At 31.8% G+C, this 22,227-nt stretch overlaps 2 protein-coding genes across 3 annotated transcripts in view; one reads left to right on the top strand and one right to left on the bottom strand.

Moving 5' to 3' along the window:
• Shal (Potassium voltage-gated channel protein Shal) overlaps positions 1–22,227 on the bottom strand; it is a 103,708-nt gene that overhangs the window by 611 nt on the left and 80,870 nt on the right. The window contains exon 6 of one of the 2 annotated variants that reach the window (XR_016370790.1): positions 156–358. The exons of the other annotated variant lie outside the window; for it this stretch is intronic. The gene's annotated coding sequence lies outside the window, so the exon portion shown is untranslated. Of the gene's footprint in view, positions 1–155; positions 359–22,227 lie in introns of those variants that run through there. 2 annotated transcript variants of the gene reach the window in all.
• On the top strand, positions 257–21,796 carry LOC149653816 (very long chain fatty acid elongase 4-like). The gene is made up of 9 exons (XM_089846655.1): positions 257–396; positions 13,459–13,551; positions 19,809–19,945; positions 20,026–20,213; positions 20,284–20,367; positions 20,839–21,010; positions 21,092–21,219; positions 21,314–21,463; positions 21,533–21,796. The coding sequence occupies exons 1-9, from the start codon at positions 272–274 to the stop codon at positions 21,794–21,796; spliced, it is 1,341 nt and encodes a 446-aa protein (XP_089702781.1). The 5' UTR covers positions 257–271.

Raw genomic sequence — 22,227 nt, 5'->3', positions numbered from 1 at the left:
AAGTTCGAATGATTTCCGAATCCATGAACCAGAGTTCTGACACTCCCAAAGTTAATAAACCCAAACGTTGTACAGCTGACACTAGTAATCACTTCCACAGACACATAATTTAAAACTAATAACTCCAATTCCAACTTACCCCTGAACGTTACGTTACGTAGCAGCCCCTTCCAAGTTAGCTTCCCATTAAAACAGGGTTTGAAAGATGTCACTAGTGTTGCGCAATTTTCCAATGGATCAGTGAGTGGCTCGCCCTAGCCGTAGGGGAATAATGAGTACTGCTCCAAGAGCAAACTCAGCAAAGGGATACCATAGCCAGTTGGAAAACCGGGGAGGTTTCAGTAGTCCAAACGGATGCCTTGAACGGAAGAGAGAGAGAAAAGGACGGACAATCGGGTAAGGATAAACTCCTTTTCCGTTTAATTTAACCATTAATTATTTACAGCCCGTACTGTATGTACGTCCCCCCTTTGACTTTCAAACGCACTTAAACATTATAAGATTCAAACAAACCCGCTTCTATTTTAGAATTAACTCTTAAGCCTAAAATTTTCCCATAGCTTGTCTAGCTTGAAACCGTAGAAATAAATCAATATATATATAAGTTAGGCTTGCCGGCAATACAAAAAAACCAAAATCAACTGATATTCTATACCGTTATAATATCGACAGCATCGTTTATTTTTTTAATGAAATGAAATTAAATTATATTAATACTTAATTTAATTAATATCAACTAGGTTTTCAGGTCATTTAGGATAGTAGAAAGTTGTTAAAATAACTATAAGGTATGAATGTCTATTATAATTTTACATTGAAGTGTCACTAACCTCGAGGGGTCGGATAGTAACTTAAACTAACAACTCTACCAATTTGAGTCTCAGTTTGCACCAACCCCTATCCCAAATGAATGACAATCATAGGGGTAAGTTGTAATCACTTATTTCGATTTCAGGATTTGAATTCCTTTTTAATTGTAGATAAGTTAATTGTTCTTAAGATGAACTAACCCCTAATTATGTCGCATTCTAGAAGAACCTCAATTTCTTCATTGACCCATTGAAAATAAAAAATAAATAATAACTTTTAATGAATTAAGAATAAAATTACTGCGCGGTTGAAAGTGAAACCAGTTATTTACAAAATTATACTATTTTTCTTTCCGTATTGTTAGACAAAATTATTAAAACTCCAGGCGTAATTGCTTAATGTATAATCTCAGTTTTAATCGGAGTTGTGGCTTTAAAGTTATGGCAAACTCCGGGTGGTTTATATTATAAGGGGCAAAACACGGTCATCTTAACAGTTAAACACAATGTATGTAATTTCATTCATTCGAATATTCTTACGTATTTCGTACCCTTGGGGGTTTGGTTCGCTGTATACAATCAATGTGTTTGTATATATGATACGTGTCTTGTCCTAAATGTATATTTTATCGTTTTTAATACGGGGTCATATTTTCGGAACCGGAAAATACGGTTTTTTAATTGCACTTAGAAAGTAACACGCGGGAAAATAAGCACGTGTGTTTTTATTTTTTCACCAAAGACATTTAAGAGCGGGAAATAAGCACGTGAATTTTTTTTGGCGCCAAAGAAATTTAAGAGCGGGGAAATAAGCACGTGAATTTTTTGGCACCAAAGACATTTAAGAGCGGGAAATAAGCACGTGCGTTTATTTCTTGGCGCCAAAGAAAATTAAGCGCGGGAAATAAGCACGTGCGTTTTTTGGCGCCAACCAAACTTAGGAACGGTAAATTATCAAGGTTTTTATTTGGAAATTAATGTTTCTTCATTAATTTTTAATCACGCGCTACAACGATTAATTTTTACATTTTAATTTAATGTAATATTGGCCTTAAATTAAAATAAATTTTACGTAAATAAGCCATTTAGGTAAACACCCAATGAATTTCAATGAAGATAAACTTTTCTTTTTGAAACAGCAGTAAATAATCATTAAAATTTAATATTTTGAATATTAAAATATATTTAAATGTGACATTGAGTCTGAAATTAAAACGGGAATGTTTTTCTGAAAACTATATACTTGTTTCCATGGCAACAGCGGTCGGACCTTAGATACTCTTTAATAGCCAACAATTCAATATTGAAACGTGGTACCATAAGTTCATAAGATATGTTTCATAAGTCTGTGACTGGTAACTTAGAAACTGGAGCTTGTCATGAACTGACCTAGGTCATAGATTATCGTAAAGCAACATACGCCTGGTGAGGCGCTGTCAAACTAGCTAGAGCTGTAAGTCTCTAGCATTATGAAGTACAAGAAGTCTCATACTTATGGAAGGAACATATCTTATAAACTTATGCTATTAATAAGGTCTTGGTTAACTTATGCCCGGGGTTATTTACAACGGAAATCCCAACTAGATTATGGGGCCCACAATGAAATTTTTGGTCAAGGTAAGAAATTAAAAAAATTCAGTCGGGCCCCACTATTAAAATATAAGACCAAAATTTCCCCAAAACAATGTTCAGGGTTTAAAGTCGTGTTTCAAACTTAGGAATCGCGTGACGTCCATGGAAAGTTAGAATAATAAACACGTTAAATGGAAAAGTTTAGTATCGGGTCGTAAAACACTGTTAAGAACTTAACGTCTACCTGTAACTTTAAATCGTTATTCAAGGTGGCTTTGATATTCGAGGGTAGTATTATTCTACAATAATGTAGTAGTTTTCTCCCTATAGGGTAATTGTTATGGTAGATATGAGTGATAATGCAACGTTTAACAACAGTTTGTGTACCTGATAGGACAAGAATATTGAAGGAATATATATAGGAAAACCAGTATAACGTAGTAGGAAAAACCACTATATTGTAGTAGGAAAAACCACTATATTGTAGTAGGAAAAACCACTATTGTAGTAAGAAAAACCACTATTGTAGTAAGAAAAACCACTATTGTAGTAGGAAAAACCAATATTGTAGTAGGAAAAACCACTATTGTAGTAAGAAAAACCACTATTGTAGTAGGAAAAATTACTATTGTAGTAGGAAAACCACTATTGTAGTAGGAAAAATTACTATTGTAGTAGGAAAACCACTATGTCGTAGTAAGAAAACAACGATATCGTAGTAGTAAAAACCACGATATCGTAGTGGGAAAACCACTATATTGTAGTGGGAAAACCACGATATCGTAGTGGGAAAACCACTATATTGTAGTGGGAAAACCACTATATTGTAGTAGGAAAACCACTATTTTATAGTATGACAATACTACCCTTGTCTATTCGAATAACTCAACCACCCTGTCATAAAAACATTGACTTTTTGAGAAATAAACATATCATTCCTCCCAAACATTAAACCATTACGAAGTCAGCCAACCAATAAGAATGAAGTTCAAATTAAAAGGGGGAAAGTCCTGGTCCATCCGGTTAAGGCCTATATTTTTTAAAAACAACGCTGATAATTCAAGGTTTTTCCCGCCAATCCTATCTACTTTATTTTTTAAAATATTTTAGTTAAAAGCCCGCAATTAACATACATGTCCCGTGTCTCTTGACATTGTTGTTAAAGGTTACGCTTATTAAAGAATGAATATGTCAGTAGAGTCAAACGTGATGAGAATAAATACGTTCACGTATACTTAGTCGCGCTACAAAATCATGGGCCACATCGGAAGAAAGCTTGGGAATTCCCAAAAAAAGAGTAGAAACCTTTAACTTCAACTGATTTTAACCATTTTTCATACGAAACATCTTTTTAAAGGGCTGATAAAAGTCATAGATAAAACCCTAAAATATCTCCTTACTACTAAATTTTAAAGAGATAGTTTTTATCAGAGGTAAATAGGAGTAACAAAAAGTAAGCTAGGCGTTGGGGAGATTCGTTTCTCTCTCTATCTCTAGCTTCTTAATTTGTCTGTAGACAAATTTGACCAACCAATCAGTGATTACAGATCTACTTTAATATTATACAAACTACTGTATGCAGTTATCTTTGTCATCACATTTAATTTCCCTCTATTCCCAGCTGCAGAAAATAGCAGTAGCCAACAACTGTTCCAATTCGGTTGGTGATTGGTGACATAATTTGCTAATTCATGTTTAATTTTGAGCCTGCATTCGTAATTGACACGGGAAAAAATAATTAATGAGTTTGAATGATTATATTTTAATTGCTTCAACTGTAGTGATTATTATCTCATAGATTAGATTTAGTTGTAGTAGACGTGAAATTAACACCTGGTAGCTGTTAAATGAAATTAGACTTTCGGTTTTTGCAAAGGTACTAGCTCCCCTTACTGCATTACTTTCTGTTAATTCAATTTGTCTTTGATACTAACATGTCATACAAATGGGATATTAGCTAACATGTTGAGATTCTGCTTTACCATCTCAACTTTTGGGAAAAAAATGTTTTTTGGTTTTTTTTATAAAACCTTGAAAAGTGTTTAAAAATACGGATGGAGTTATAGTTAAGCTATCTCCCCTTTGGGGCAAAAGTACTAGAGAGGAGAGGATGCCAAGGTATGCCAAGGTTCAACCCTTTCTCCACTTTAATTTAAAGATCAACAAGTCGATAAGAATCTAATTGCAATTCATTTAAAGTTGAACGTACTTCTTTTGACATGTCGGTTGGAAAACACCGAGCCTAAATTCTGAACATTAATCTAATTATTTATTCCTAACACGTATTTAGGCACCAAACGAAGGTCGCAAATATAGTGTTTAGTTTGTAGTTTAAGTTGCACATGACCAGCATACAGAGATGGATAAATACTAGGTGTTCGATATTTGGTAGACCAACGTGTTCTTTAATTCAGTTTGTCGCAAAAGAATTAATTTTTGCAGACATCAGAAACACGCTTCATTTTGTTCATTATTTTATCAACCAATGTTCGTTCGGACCTGTTACCTTCTTGACCAGAACCCAAAAGAAGCCTTTCAGCATCTGTTGTAGATGAGGCTAGAATTTAACAGCACACGTCACAATACAAATGACTGGCAACACTTAATTTCCCACACATTATCATCTATATATTTCTGCGTATCACATGGAAAACACCAACCACTATTTATTTCTGATAAAGATAATTTAACTTAATAATAATTTTTTTTCCTGTTTTTTTGGGGGTAGACCATGCAGCTCAGAGTTAGTCGCCGGTCCAACCATTAAAACCAGCAGTGAGAACCCAAGGGGCTTCCAAAAGGGCGGGAAATAACTTTCCCTCAAATTTTTGTGTTTTTTTTTTTTTGTTATTTCTTTCTTCTCGCATTTCTTTTTTTAAAAAAATTTAGGACAAAATGTTTTTACATCTTAAATAATATTATAGAAGGAAGAGGTGGTCCTAAACTTTTACATCCCCATCCATTTTGGAGGAGCGGTGGTTCCTTTTTTACAGAACAGAAATATTTGGTCATTCGATTTTTGTACGGATTTGGTTACAGTCGCTATCGAACCGGACTCGGTTTTCCAATTTTTAAATTATCTAAGCCTTTTTTTAAACTTAATAGAGGATTAGTGTATAATTATTTTTATATTATTATTATTATTATTAGTAATTAAAATATAGTTGTTTTTTTTTCAATTAAAAGATTTATATATTTAACGGGAAAGCTAGATATGAATTATGTGGTTAAATTTTTCAGGCGTCCATTTAGGCGGTATTAGTGTTTTAAGTTAATTAGTTTAATTAATTTCAAAGGATTTCTTTTCTAAAAGGTATGATATTTATTTTTTATATTTATCTTTATATTTATTTTTAAGTTCAAAATAATTAATTATTGGGGTTTAATTTCGACTAACTACCATATGGTTTTGATTGTTTAAAAGTTAGTTTTGTTATATGTGGAAATATTAAGGTAATAAATATCCCCTTTGAATGATTTTAATATTCCAATTAGTTAAAACGAGATTTCATGGATAATTTTTGAATTAGCACCTCCAACCAATCGCGTAACGCCCTGCCATTTTGTTAACAAAATTCACGTGGCACGCTCTATATCTCGCGCCACGATTTATATTAGTAAAATAACATCAAAATCATTAATTTAAACTTGCAACTAAACATCTCCGTTAATTTTCCTTAATTTTATTCAAAAGTTGATTAAGTTTACTCATAAGTTTATAAGTGATATGTTCCTTCCATAAGTATGACACTTCGTAATGCTACCTAGAGACTTACAGCTCGAGATAACTAGTTCGAGAAGGAGAACGACGGAAGCGAGTCAATTGAAGTCCTTACTACACTCGGTGGTGGTTAATTAATTTTGTATCAGGACTTAAGTTCCATCTAGCTCTCCTATTTAGTCTGCATTACTAATTAGGCCTTTGACAGCAGCGCCTCACTCACCAGGCGTATGTCGCTTTACGCAGAATCTATGACCTACCTCATTCACTCACTTCAAAATTACAAGCACCAGTTTCTAAGTTATACCAGAAATTACAAACTTATGGATGGCCAACATATCTTATAAACTTATGGTTTTATTAATGATTTTGGTGTCTTCATTCTTCCTTTTAATAAATACGACATTTTCGGTGTACAAAATGACGTAACCGATCGTATATCGAACTTTTTAAGATAATCGACTATTTTTAAAACCACAGCTGATAAAAGAAACTTTTAAAAGGAAATAAAATTAATAAAAATAGTATTACAATGATTGAATAAAAAAAAGAGGTCTTCGAGGTTTATGGCTTCGGGAAATATTATGTAAAAGATCATTAGATAATCGATATCGGATCTTCCGCTTATAGAGTAATGGCACTGCGTGTTATAATCCCATAGAACCAAAGGTGGTAGGTGCTATTACGCTGTCTAATGAGGGGGGTTGATCAATTTATGAAACATGTAATTATTATAATGGGGAAGTTGCCTAGCAGCTGGCAATCTGACCCCAAAGGTTACTATTTTAAATTTAACCAAAGGCTGCTTAACCCTAATCAAATCTAACCATACCTATAACTAGTACATCATTAGTAAAATGGAGGGGAAGTTAAGTTGCCGTCTTATTAAGTTATTATCCGGAACTTGTTAGACCCCTCGGCTTATGACGACACGAATTTTTTAAAATAGCTGGCAAGCAATCTGGCCCCAAAGGTTACTATTTTAATTTAAACTTAACTAAAGCTTAACCCTAATTAAATCTAACCTTACCTAAGCTATTACATCATTAGTAAAATGGAGTTAGGGGAAGTTATCCGGAATTTGTTAGAACCTCCGGCTAATGACGGAATGGATTTACAACAGGACAGGTGTCTGTAACCCTTTAATTTCTTAAAAATAAAACCCCCAATATCAGTTACATTAAATTCGTCTTAATTTTATATGAAAGGGGGAAAGTAATTATATATTTTATCTTGAGTGATTTCGGAATCCCGGAAGTTTTATTATAACATTTTTTTTTTAGAACAGGGCCCTTAGCTATATATACGATTTACAATAATTGTGAGATATCAATTTGTGGAAAAGTTAATATCCCCAGTGGTTATTACTCAATTTAATAATTTTAAGCGTGCAAATTAGGCTTAGTAAATAAATACCACGTGAATCGGTTGAACCTTGAACTCTCACGTGGCCTTGAGAAAAATTAAATTAATATTTAAATAAATAAATAAACACGTGCTGAATAATTTATCTCGTGATTTTTTTTATTTTTAATCTTCCCGCCAATAAATTGGAGGGGGAAAATTAAAATTTAAATTAAACCACGTGATATGGTTGGTACATATCGATAAATTTCACACGATACCGAAAATACCCAGAAGGAAAATATTTGAGATTCGGCTCAATCACAAAAAGAAATATGTATTTTTCTTTCTTTCTTTCTTAATTTGGCAATTAATGTCAACTTCTTTATAAATAAAAAAATCAAATTCCTTTTCTTTGAGACTAAATGGGGAAGTACAGATGTTATTTAAAATGATTTTACTTTCAAATATCCGTGGTTTTAAAGGGGTATTTTTATTTTTATAATTTTGAATTTGTAAAATGTTGGAGCTCTTTTATTATTTCCCTATTTGTTAAACCAACAATGCCATAAATTTTAATTAATTAATAATTTTCATTTGATAATTTTAATTAAATAATTCCAATTAATCATTTAATTAAATAATTTCAATTAAAAAATTAAATAAAATATTTCACGAGTATGATACACATCGAACTATACGAAATTTTTAAAAAATACAATAAATCAGTTTTAAAATTATAGCGGGATATTTTGAGTCAAAAAACTAGTTAGACCTAGAGACGAATCATGAATAAACACTAATGCGAAACCGGCTTATATTATTGGAATCTTTCCTATATTGTGGGCGTAAAATTCGATTTTTTTAAACCGAAGTCTGTGGTCGTTATAAAAAAGAAAGATGAGTTCATTGGGACACGCTTCGTAACACCACCACCGATATAACACGCATAACATAACCAGTGCCACCATTGTTCAAAACGGTAGCCCCAAACAAAACTAGCTAATATTTTAAATAAAACTCTAAACTCTAGGTAACGCGTATTTCTACTCTAATAGGTTGAGAATTTTTTAAGTTTTTTTCTCAGAAATAAAATATTAAAGTTTAGGCTATCACGTGGTTTCCAAGGATTTTCTCGCAATTTTGAGACCAAAAGGCAAAAAGATTTTTTTTATAAATTATTGGTTTATGAAAAAATCGTAGTTTGTTTGACATTTTTAACATAAATATTTAACATGCTCATAACAGAAGGTCAATTTAATATGGTACCCGCAACCCGCACCTTCTAACGTGTAAAACAGTATGTTAAATTAACATTAAATACCATTAAACCATCCCCAAATATAGTATTTGACCCTCACATGTCTTGACAAAATTTCATTTAAATCTTTAAAACACCTGCATACAGGGTCAACGGGTTTATCACTTTTCAACTTCCCCCTATTCGTTTTTCAATAGGAGTTAATACTAAAGCGAAAGTGGGGGACTATGACAAACCGCCAGTGTCAATTTAGGCTTTGATATTGGTACAAATTCCACAATATTTTTTTTTCATAAAAACCATAAAAAGGGTCATATATCTTTTTATTTAATTAACGACAGTTAATCAATGGTTTTGATGAATAGCTTTAATTAATTTTAAAAACTAAGGCCATTTCATATTTGATTGATTTGACAATTCAATGACATCAAAAGGAAAATGAAAGTGGTTTTTAATCGATTCTTTTACTAATTATAAAACCAATCTGCTTTGTGAAACAATCAGGAAATACCTACAAATTTTAAACATAATTAAAATTTAAAATTAAAATTATTTTTCCTTAGAATTCATGGATAATTTGAAATTTGCCACCTCTGACCAATCGCGTATTGCCCTGCCACGTGAATTTTGTTAACAAGAAGGCAGGGCGTTACGCGATTGGTCGGAGGTGTAAATTTCAAACTATCTATGAAACTATTTCGAATTTTAAAATCATTCGGAGACGGTATTTACTTTAATGTTTCACCATCTGATTGGTCTTATAATTAGTTGAAGAATCAACAGAAAAAAATCACTTAATTTTCCTTTTCACCTGCCCTTTAACAAGGTTAAACAAAATGGTTAAAAACTACCTAATTTTTAATTACCATATATGCCTATAGTGAAAATTATTAACTATAATAAAAATTAAATAAAATACTAAATTTCCACGTAATATTACGCGATGAAACTCGCTTATGTTTACGAGCTAAAGTAGAATTTTTCGAAATGAATAAATTAATTTTATGTTCAAAATAATGTGTATGGGAATTTCCCATAAACACCATTTGATATGAGGAAATATATTTTGTCATTTTGACCTTAGGGGCATCTGTCTCTCTACATGTGGGAAATAAATAGATTACAAGGATTCGGCAGTCCATGCTAATAAAGCGTTGATTTAAACCCTATCAAAGCGTGGTAGCTTTCACTACGTTATAAAATTTAGTAAAAACATAAATATTAAAACATTCAAAATAAAATTTAAATATTGTTTGAATTTTAAAAGGGGGCTAGCTAGGGGCGTAATGTCGTCTGCTAGATTTAGGGTTAAGATTGAACATTGATTGGACGGTATGTGGAAGCCTTGTTTGAATTTTAAAAAATTCTCGGGGTTTAATAATTGGTGGGGTCACGTGTTTTGTGAATTCTTTAATATTCGTTAAGCCTATTTTGAATTTTAAAAAATTCTCGCGCTTTTAAAATTCATAGATTCACGTGTTTTCTGAAATAATAAATATTCGTAAAGCCTTGTTTGAATTTTAAAAAAATTCTCGCGCCTTAATAATTGATGTGGTCACGTGTTTTGTGAATTCATAAATATTCGTTAAGCCTATTTTGAATTTTAAAAAATTCTCGCGCTTTTAAAATTCATAGATTCACGTGTTTTCTGAAATAATAAATATTCGTTAAGCCTTTTTGAATTTTAAAAATTCGCGCGCGCGCGTTTTAGTAATTGATAGGTTATAAGATCACGTGTTTAGGGTCACGAGGAAGAACTGAATTTTACATATTAAACGATTTAGACGTCACGCGTACTAAATTTTACCTTAAAAAACAAATTCAATGTACCGGTAATTAGAGGTCCGACAAAACAGAAAAAGTCGAAATAAAAAAAAATATAATATTATCTAAAAATAAAATGGAGGTGGCCCATATCCGTTACTTTCACTTTGGTGGTAGCGAAGTTGGCCCAAGGCTTGAGGAAGTAATGTCGAAAAAAATATATATACGCCAGTATAATCTTAAATAATTTATTCCCGTATCGTGTCGGAACTTACTTGGTCCGAGAAAGAAGAAAGTGTATGTGCCATGAAGGCGTGAGCCTCGTTTTCATTTAACCTCAAAAAATTAAGGACTCTATACCTACATATTAACTAAAAAAAATAAATAAAAAAATAATCATTTTTTCCTTCTGTAAATTCAGATTCAATATTATTACCATCACTGTGTAATATATGTTGTGTGTCAAGATCGGATGTTTTTTTCTTATTGTTTAAATTTTGGGGTATTTCTTTATTAAATTTAATTTCGGGGTTTTTATTATTTAATTTTATTTTGGGGTTTTTATTATTTAATTTTATTTCGGGGTATTTATTATTTAATTTACTTTTTATATTATTGTTTAAGATATTTTAATTCATTTGCATGAATATGAAATTTATAATAAGGTAATACCACGAATTAAGTTAACTACGAAATTTTCACCAAATTGTTTCCTTGTTAAAAACAGAGGTTCAAATTTGGTTTTATTATTTTTGTGTTATTAAATAATTGGCTCTTTTACTTCAAATATTAAATAAACAATTGTGCTTTTTTATTTATTTATATTTTATTTTTATTTGTTGTTTATTTTTTCGCACGCGCTAATTTTAAAGAAATATAATCGATCAATACTCGATAAATATTTTGAAAAATCACGCTCCAATTTTCACGTTCAAAATTAATCGCGATTATCGTAAGAAAAATACTCCCAAATATTCCCTAAATATAAAAAATCGGGGATATCTCTTACACTAAAATGAAAAATATTCTAGAAAAAAAAAATTAAATCTGAATTTACAAAAATAAATTAGAAAAATAAAAAACGGAATTGGGACAAAACCCTATCGGTTTACAAATACCCTGGTATCATGTATTTTATAAATAGCTTAACAATAGAATCGATTTCAATCCGGGTGTAATAAGATAACCTAGTCTGGTATCGCGAAGACTTACTACGATTCTTCGATTCGATTGGATAAATATCGTTTTGAAAAATATATAAAAATATTTATCGGAACAATCCATTGAAATTTGAGAATATTCTAAATAAAGGATATTATAGGACATACCTTTCATGAAATTATAGGACAATATAGGACAGGTTCAAAAATAAAAGATTTTATAGGAATTATAGAAAAGCTTGGCTCCCTGCACAAAAGTATAGAGATGGAATATAAACCCCGCCCCTACGTAAAACAATGTACTGTACATCCCTACAAGTACCACTAGCTATGTCTTCGAATAGACTCGACAATTGTAGGTCAGTGGCATTGAACTAATATACCCCGAGTTGTAAAACATTCAGTCCCGAGTTGACACGAAATATCAGGGTCTAATTAACGCCTTGAATCAACTTAAACCGGTAGTAAAGTTTACACAAAGGGAATTTGTTAAAAAAAAACCCCTCTTTAAAGTTGTTAACACGCGGCGTTACCTCGAAAATCCAAGAATTATTTAAAATAAAAAAAATATTCGGTTTCAAAACAACACACTAAATAAAACCACCCCAGACAACTTAAACCAAGCAGAAAGATTTTCTCATTCGCTTCTATACGAGCGCCGAGTTCGGAGTCGGACGCGAGCTCGTGCAAATATACGTCTTCGTGTAAATTTTTATTTTATTTTTTTTTATTTTTAAATAAATTTTTATTTATTTTAAAAATTTTTCACGTGCAACTTCGTACCACAATATTTTGCGCGTGATTAAAATTTTTATATAATTTTTTTACTTTATTTTTCACGTGAATTTATATTAATTTTTAATTTGCGCGCGAGCTCGTGGAAAAATCTCGTGGAATTGAATTTATTATTTTTTTTTAATCAAAGATGGGATTTAATTTACGCATATTGGAAAATAATAATTGGAGTTGACTTTTCTCCCAAGAAACTACGTTTTGTAAGTTTGTTTTCTATTTAAAGTTTTTAAATTGCCTTAATTATTATCATAAATACAGGGTTTAAGTTTAAATATATTTGTATTCGTGGGATGAGTTGTGTTTTATTTTTGGAAACCCGCGTATATTTACTTGTTATGCAAATTTCAAATACGTCGTCCGTTTAGTTATTTTAAAATTTATTCATGGGAACTTTAAGTTTAAACTACTAAAATATTCAAAATTACTATACACCCGATTGTATACATCGCATTGTGACCTGATTTATCCCATTTTCCATGACTTTTCCGTGGAATTTTGGTGATATATTACAGTTTCCCTATTTTTCTACGTTTTCTTTGATATTCCTGGTATTTTCCTTAGCTTTAAAATATTCCCTGACTTTCCCAGTATTATTTTCGTTTTCTTAATAAATTTCCACGAATTGGCCATTTTTACCATAAGTTTCCAAAATTTCCATGAAATTCCCTCGTAATTTCCCTAAATTTTTATAAACATAACTCAAATTTTCTTTGATATCTCCTTTAACTTCACGTTATCACTTAATTAGTAATAACTTCGGTTTCTTTAATAAATTTCCATGACTTTCCCCTTTCGTACAACAATTTTCCCAAAATTCCCATGAAATTTCCTTATACTTTCCCTAAACCTTTCAACATATTCATACTTATTTGAGTCTCTGCAGGGTTTTCCCACAAGCCAAAAAAAAATTAAAAATCCCATCCATCTTCCCTTCGAAACATTCCACAATAAAAAATAACAATAAAAACAAAACCCAAAAGAGAATGGTTAATTAGCATATTCATTAATTAATTGTTCTTAATATCGTTTAAGGTTACGGTTCATTTACGAAGAAATAACAAAAGATCTCCCGTCTTCTTCCACCCGTTTGTCAAGAAAAATTTGGAGCCTTCGTTATTTGAAAGGGTAAGTCGACGATTCCAGAATTCTGTTTTTTAAATTTTAAATTTTAATGGATTTGGGAAAAGGAGTTGATCCGGGCGATCAGACTTAACAGGAAGTTTTTAATCCTAAAATTCCCCTTTACTTTTACTTTTAATAAAACACCCTGTTTTTTTTCTTACACAACGTTCTAATTTTATTTTAAAAAAGATAAAAAATTGGGTGTTGAATTTTAAAGAATTTTTTTTTATTTTTTTTAAGTAATCAGTCGTTTAAAATTTTTGTTTTAAATTTAAAATACTTAAAAGGAGGTTCCCCTAGATTTTTAATTCTGTCTAAGGTGCATGTAATTATATTGATTAATTATATCAGTTAACATTTAAATATACTGATAATATCAGAGGGAATAAGATAATATTGATTGATTGATTGATTTTTAAAAATTAAGTTAAATTTCTTGTAAATTTTGTTATAGAGGGTGTGATTAATTACTTAATTACCACGGTTAGTTAATTGAAATAACATTTAAAGATAATGATAAAATTTATATTTACAAGACGGAACCTAACTCTAACCTAAAAGGAACCCTAAATAAACCTAAACGTAACCTAACCCTAACTACATCTAAACCTAACTGTGATTTCATAATTTGTTTGCAACGCAAGGTTAGACAAGGTACAATGCACAGCGAGATAGGTTATATTATTTGCTTGGGTAAAATTCGTCATACATTATGATTAGTCTAGCTAGCTCCTCCCTCAAAGCACGCCTAGATACATTGAGTCGAAATTGCTGACTACACAATTATTCCTAGTAGCTGCATGTATTCCTGGCCATATTCTTAACCTTTTACCTTTTTAACACGTATATCTTTCCTCGGTTTCAATATAAATTAGCCACGGGTTTCAAACCTTTTCTACAAAATAGCTAACCTCAACTTGAACCTTCCTAACAAAAGAAATATATTACATAAATAGAAGTCTACGAATCCATCATGTACGATAATATTCTAATATTCTAATATTCTAATATCCTAATATTCTGCATAAAATTAGGGCACGTATCGAAAATTCTTTTTAAAGAAAAAAATAATTCTTCCGAATATTGTAAAAAATATTAGAACACCGAAAATATATTTTTTCTTTGTGTAAGTCAGAGAGAATTATATAGAATAGGAGTAGTAGTCGATCAATAAAATTGTCGAATCGTTGATCAATCGCACCAAATAATAACAATAATAATAATATTTTTTGAAGAAATAAACTTGTGTAAACATTCTTAGGATTACTACTCCCGTTTTCATAAAGATATATAATTCTCTATGGTTACGCTATGTCTATATCTTTAATAACAAGTTTTACAAGAAGATATAAGAAATATTTCTTTCATTCCATTCTTTGTCAGTCAAGACCTTTGAGTCAAGGTCCACTGACTTTCAAATGAGGGTGGTGGAATCATTTTTTTTAAATAAAATAGAAAAAAAGCAATAAATTTACTTATATTTAATTCTAAAGAGATTAATTTTAAAATGTTATATATTTTCGTAGCTCAATGACCCCTCAACCTCAGATTTATTTCCAAAATCACCTTGAATTAACAGAGCCTTAACTTTCAAAACTTGAATTTATACAATTACTTATTGTCAATATGTTGCTTATTATGGTTTAATAATTTATAAAAATAAAAATAAACTATTAGAATGTAATTTAGTTACAGAGTCTAACAAAAAAGGGGGCCAATAGAGAGACGTTTGTAACAAAATGACAACCTCTATTCAGTTAATTATTGGTTAGTTTAATTTTCTAACGTGAAATTAAGGTCAAATTGAATCAATCAATTTTAATTTAAAAAAACCTCAATTTGTTAACCCTAATATTAGTTTTAAAAATTATAAGGAGTTGACAGGTAAATTAGACACTACCTGAATTAGATATTTTTTTAATCAATGACTCTATTCTTTTTCAATCACAACTGACAATATTTTCCTAATATTATAGACTGTGAAGGTTTTTAGCTATTTAGGAGGCCAGGTAGTATTATCCTCCTATAATTAGTAATTTTCCCCTATAATGTAGTAGGTTCCCCCTATAATGTAGTAATTTTCCCCCTATAATGTAGTAATTTTCCCCCTATAATGTAGTAATTTTCCCCCTATAATGTAGTAATTTTCCCCCTATAATGTAGTAATTTTCCCCCTATAATGTAGTAATTTTCCCCCTTTAATGTAGTAATTTTCCCCCTTTAATGTAGTAATTTTCCCCCTTTAATGTAGTAATTTTCCCCCTTTAATGTAGTAATTTTCCCCCTTTAATGTAGTAATTTTCCCCCTTTAATGTAGTAATTTTCCCCCTTTAATGTAGTAATTTTCCCCCTTTAATGTAGTAATTTTCCCCCTATAATGTAGTAATTTTCCCCCTATAATGTAGTAATTTTCCCCCTATAATGTAGTAATTTTCCCCCTATAATGTAGTAGTTTTTCCCCTACCCTTGAAATGATGATAAATGTCCCTAATTAATTTTAGGTTTAGTTGGAAAACTACTAGATTATAGTAGGATAATACCAGGCCAACCCTCGAATAGGCAAGACAGGCAAGTGAAGTTTTTATGAGCAAACTGTAAAATTATTATGAATCTTGAGATTCCCTTTTTAAGGAGCTATTTTACCCGGAAGTATATTTGGATAAAAACTAAAAACGATTTAACGAGTTTCAACGGAACCACTGAAAACGTTTTTTTCTTCTTTTCATTCACTTTTCTGACCTTTAAGGCTAAACTTAAAAATGTGGGTCAACTTGTCAACGATACGAGTTTTGTTCCTAAATATTTAGTGGGTCGTTTCCAATAAAATAAATAACGTTTTTAGGAGTATGGCCTAACTAAGTCAAGATCGTAAAAAATTTTATATATTTATTTTCAAAGTGCAAAATCAATATTAAAATTCGTGGTTAGGGTTATTTCAAATTTACGAACTATTGTTTAAAAAAGTTAAAGATGTTTTGTAGTATTATTAAGTGCGTGAGAATGATCAGGGTTAATTATAGTTAGTGTCTGTTAAGTGTATTTATTTATTTATTGAGTGTGCTAGAGTATTATTTTTCGAGGGTGTTTCTAAGCCTAATTATTTCTCGAGCGTTCTGCTAAGCCTAATTATTTCTCGAGTTTAGTGCTAAGCCTAATTATTTCTCGAGTATAGTGCTAAGCCTAATTATTTCTTGAGTGTAGTGCTAAGCCTAATTATTTCTCGAGGGGGCTGCTAAGCCTAATAATTTCTCGAGCGTTCTGCTAAGCCTAATTAAATAATTTCTGAAGGGTGCTGCTAAGCCTAGTTAAATAATTTCTGAAGGGTGCTGCTAAGCCTAGTTAAATAATTTCTGAAGGGTGCTGCTAAGCCTAGTTAAATAACTTCTGAAGGGTGCTGCTAAGCCTAGTTAAATAATTTCTGAAGGGTGCTGCTAAGCCTAGTTAAATAATTTCTGAAGGGTGCTGCTAAGCCTAGTTAAATAATTTCTGAAGGGTGCTGCTAAGCCTAATTATTTTTCGAGTGTACTAAGCCAAATTATATCTCGTGTGCGATGCTAAGCCTAATCATCGTTATTGTAGATATTTAAACACCCTTAAAGTGTCAGTAAATAAATTAGTTTAAAGGGATAATGAATGATAAGACAATAATATTAATTTTTTAATAGTTGGTTATCTTGTAATTTTATTACAACTAGTTCACGTTTTAATTTTACTATCAAATGGTTTATAAATGAAAAGTGACCCGCCGGCCGGAAAATTTTTATTTTTAAAATAATTTTCATTGAAGGAAAAAAAACGAACGGTATTCTTAAACTGAATGACCCTATTTCCCGCAAAACTATTTCTTAATTCAAAAGACTTTCGCTGGTCTCGCGTTACGTGTAGGGTTATCTATGTTAATCGCGTCCGCTTTAAAAAAATTTAAAAAAAAAATGTGGCCCGGCGATCTACAAGCCCGGAAATAATTTTTTTAAAAAAAAAATTCCGTGCCCTGCATATCAAATACCCCTCAGTCTTCAAATAAAAATATTATTCGAAATACTAAAAATATAAATAAATTTTAAGCTAAACTTTCACTTAAAACAAGGAATGCATACAGTTAATTGGAATCATTGCGTCCCCCCCCCATGTTAATTAATTTCTACTTATCATGTAACATATCTCATAAACTTATGATATCAGTACTAACTTTGTCTGTAAATAACGTTAGATTTCAATGTAACAGCTACGTAGAGAGAGAGGAATAGGTGTGGAGGTTTGTTTGTATAATCCCCGAAATTCTAAATCCTGTTATTGGAGTGAGGGAGAGAGAATGTGGGCTAAATTCTTTACCCTAAACTCAAGAGGGTGTTACGGTCACGAATTGTTTCTGCTATTCAAATTCCTACGTGTGTTCGAAAATGGAAGAAGAGATTTAAGATAAACATCCGGGATTCGTTTCGTGGCTTTATTCTTAACGTAATTGGTTGCTCTAGAGTAAACTAAAGTAATTCATAAATACAATCAGAGCACGCGCTAGGTTGATCAGTTCAGTTCAATTCAATTAGACCCACGATTAAGCTCAATTAGATAATTTAAATTTATTATCCTTAACATAATTGGTGGATCTAGAGTAAACTAAAGTAATTCATAAATACAATCAGAGGCTCAGAGCACGCGCTAGGCTGATCAGTTCAGTTCAATTCTATTAGACCGACGATTAAGCTCAATTAGATCATTTAAATTTATCCTCAGCTTAATTGGTTGGTCTAGAGTAAATTGAAGTAATTCATAAATACAATCAGAGCACGCGCTAGGTTGATCAGCTCAGTTCAATTAAATTAGATCAGTGATTAAGCTCAATTAATCTAAATCATTTATATTTATTACTTTTCCAATTTTGGGAATAATTATGCTATATGGTTGCCATATCTATATTTTTCAAATTCGAAATTTAAAATTTGACTTTTGTAAGCTATGGTTTTTTCCCAAATTACCTTTTGCTGACCAGTTTTAATATGGTTACTTTTAATATTTGGTTACTGTATAGAAAAGTCGGTTAATAACAAATGATCAGTGCCAAATTAAACTTTGAAATATAATACTTCATGCCATAGTACTACTATGGATGAAAATTACCCCAAATCAATATGAAATTCCCTTCATGACTTTTAATATTACCAATTTCAAAATTTCCCTGACTTTCAATTTTACAAATTAAAAATTCCCTGACTATTATTATTACAATATTAAAATTCCCTGACACTTAGGTTCAGTCATCGCACTACACCTATTTTCCCATTTTCAAATTCCCAAACCAGGTACTCCAGGTAGTATGGGGAACCTTGTTTAAAATAAAACTTAACTTTCATTTTGACATCGCGTTTTATATATGTTATTTACATCGGCATTTTTCTTAAACGATTGAAGATTGTTTCGCATGGTTAACGACGCGAGCTATTAGATGCACTTAATAAGTAACTACAACCATTATTTATTCCAAAGTTACATCCCCAACGTAGGATATATATTTAATAATAAAATCATTCAATTGTTAGTTAACAAACCAAATCATTTCGAATCTCGTCATTTTACGTGATGTTTTGTTCTAAATCACCACGAGGATAATGACATAATATATAGCTTGTTTTCCATTTCTTTTTTTACCAAAACGCCCAATCTTCTCATTGCCCCATATAAAGTAATGGCACCTATTAACTTGTCAAATTATTAGAGTGTATATGAAAGTAATATAAGTGCTGATACTGCACATAATGGAATTAGCGGTTTATGTTGATTTCTTATAATTAACTAAGCTTTAAGTATCAAATGCAAATATAATTAATAGAAAGTATGTGGTTATTGGGAAGGTGAAATAAAAATTGTTAGGTTAGATCAGGGATAGATTTAATTTTAGAAGTAGGAATGGAGAACGGTTAGTATTTACTTCAGTGCGACTCATAGACCACCCAGTATAGAGCCCCTCCCTCCAACACGTAACGAAAAGTTTAAATTATCTTATTGGCTGACTTAAACTACGTTTTGATGACGTTGCTGATGCGGGGACGGCGAAAAATACGTAATTCCTTTTTTACCTCTGTCGCTATGACACGCCTCTTCTTTCATACCCCCCGTCCCGTGGAAGGGGGTCCGGGATTACTCTGTTCTCCATTCCTACTTCTAAAATTAAATCTATCCCTGGTTTAACTAGCGAATGTTTTTTGAAATATTGTCTAAGTAGTTAAACAAAATACCTAATATTTTAAAATATTGCATTGCAGGTTGTGTGATTTTTACGGATTTAACAAAACCAGCTTTATCATGTCAGCTATTACACCTGTCAGTATTGGAGTTCCCATTATAGACGACTACGTCATACATTGGTACAATAGGTACCTATATTCTCTACAATTTGCTGGTAAGTTTAATTATTACTTAACCCTTTCAACCCAGTAAATAATTAACCAATTAAATTAAATTAAATTCAACCCCGTGCAGATCCCAGATCGAGCAAATGGCTTCTAATGCCTTCGCCAATTCCAACCATGTGTTTGGTAGCCATGTATTTGTTCATTGTCAAATACGGCCCAATTTACATGAAAAATCGCAAACCATTTCAAGTCAAATATCCCTTGGTTGTCTACAACATGGGAATCATGGCCCTGAATTTTTACATTGCCACTGAGGTCATTAAATTACATATTATCCCGTTTAATTAATTGGAACTAATTTAAATTCTAAATTAAATTTTATTAGTTACTATATTGCGCATTCTACAAGTTAAACTACAACTGGTTCTGTCAATTGGTCAATACGTCGAACGATTACTACGAAGTCAGGGTAAGTCAACGAACCAAAAGTCGATCCAACTGCGGTTGGTTTAAGCATAAGTTCATAAGATATATTGGTTCCATAAGTTTGTAAAGTCTGGTAACTTAGAAACTGGAGCTTGTAATTTTGAAGTGACAGCCTAGGTAGGTCATAGATTCAGGGTAAAGCGACGTACGCCTGGTGCATGAGGCGCTGCTGTCAAAGGCCTAATTAGTAAGTACAGACTAAATAGGAGCTAGATGGAACTTAAGTCCTGCAAAATTAATTAACCACCACCGAGTGTAGTAAGTACTTCAATTGACTCGTTTCCGTCGTTCTCCCTCTCGAACTAGTTATCTCGAGCTGGAAGTCTCTAGGAGGTAGCATTACGAACTGTATAGGTAGTGGCATACTTATGGAAGGAACATATCACTTATAAACTTATGGTTCAAGTGTTATTCCGACGTTAGTTAATTATTATTGCATTTTTAATTAACTCAGATAGCGAAAGCGTTATGGTGGTATTACTTCTCGAAACTGATCGAGTTCATGGACACATTCTTCTTCATTCTAAGAAAAAAGGACAACCAACTATCTTTCTTGCACGTCTACCATCATTCCACCATGTTTGGTCTGTGGTGGATTGGGGCCAAGTGGGTTCCCGGCGGTTCAGGTATGTACAGATTATTATCAAGTACTTGTAGCACAGTACAACCAAAATCATTTGGGTTTCAATAACAATAACTATGTTTAGCCGCTCCCGGAGCTATTGTCAACTGCTACGTCCACGTGTTAATGTACCTGTATTACGGATTGTCCGCTTTGGGACCTAAAGTGCAAAAGTACTTGTGGTGGAAAAAGTACATCACCGTCATTCAATTGGTAAGATAAAATATACAGGGTGTTATTCCCAAAAAGGGAATAAGTCCCTTGTTAGATCATACATAAGTTTTTGTTTTTTTTTGTCTCGATAAAGATTCAATTCGTCGTGGCCCTAACATGCGGAACAGTCACTTTGTACAGCGGGTGCAAATTCACATTGTGGATGCAGTGGGCTTTTGTGACATACGCCGTTTCATTCATATTCTTATTTGGAAACTTTTACTTGCACGCCTACATCAAGAAGGTAACCCTTGACAACATTAAATTTAATGTTGACATTTATTTAATAACCCAATCTTAATTATGTTCCTAGACGGGACAACGTCGTGCCGCTGCCGCTATGGCCGCGAACGGCAACGGAGCCCTTAAGAACGGGTACACTAACGGCAAATCTACTCGCGTTAACGGAAACGCGTACGTCAACGGCAACGGCAACGGCAAGAAAGAATACGTGGAAGAGATTAACGGCAACGTGTTGAATGGTTATAAAAACGGTAACGTCATAGAACACGTTAGGTTACGGAATGGGATAAATTTGAACCACGGTTTATCCGAGGGCTGCTATCCAACCGATTAGGATTATAATTCGTGACGTCATTATGACGTCGTATAGCTAAGATATAAATGCTTCCAAAAATAAGGTATGATTTTTTTTTTCCTTTTTTGAAAGACTAGTTCATTTTCCCTTTAATTAAGGGTAATTTTAAAGGTTGATATTGAATAATAATTTGAGCTAAAATTAAGTAGTAGAGTAGAAGTTAAGAGTAGTGTTAAGGAAAAACCCTTTTGTTTTATTTGGTTGAAATAATTCAATAGGTATTTAGTAACTTATAACGAGTTATTGTTGACTTATGCTACGAAATTTAAAATAGTCTAATGACCAATATTTTAATTTAAACAATTAAAAATAAAATAAGTGCGTTAAATTCCTTAAAAAATCAATTAGTTTATAATAAAAGAAATTCATTAAACGATTTGTATAATTAACTTAGCATAAGCTTTCCTTGT

This window comes from Phalangium opilio, unplaced genomic scaffold (assembly GCF_054372755.1).
Source record: "Phalangium opilio isolate 3A_F unplaced genomic scaffold, DU_Popi_V2 ptg000081l_1, whole genome shotgun sequence".
Classification (NCBI taxonomy): domain Eukaryota; kingdom Metazoa; phylum Arthropoda; class Arachnida; order Opiliones; family Phalangiidae; genus Phalangium; species Phalangium opilio.
This window is presented reverse-complemented; position numbering and strand designations above follow the sequence as displayed.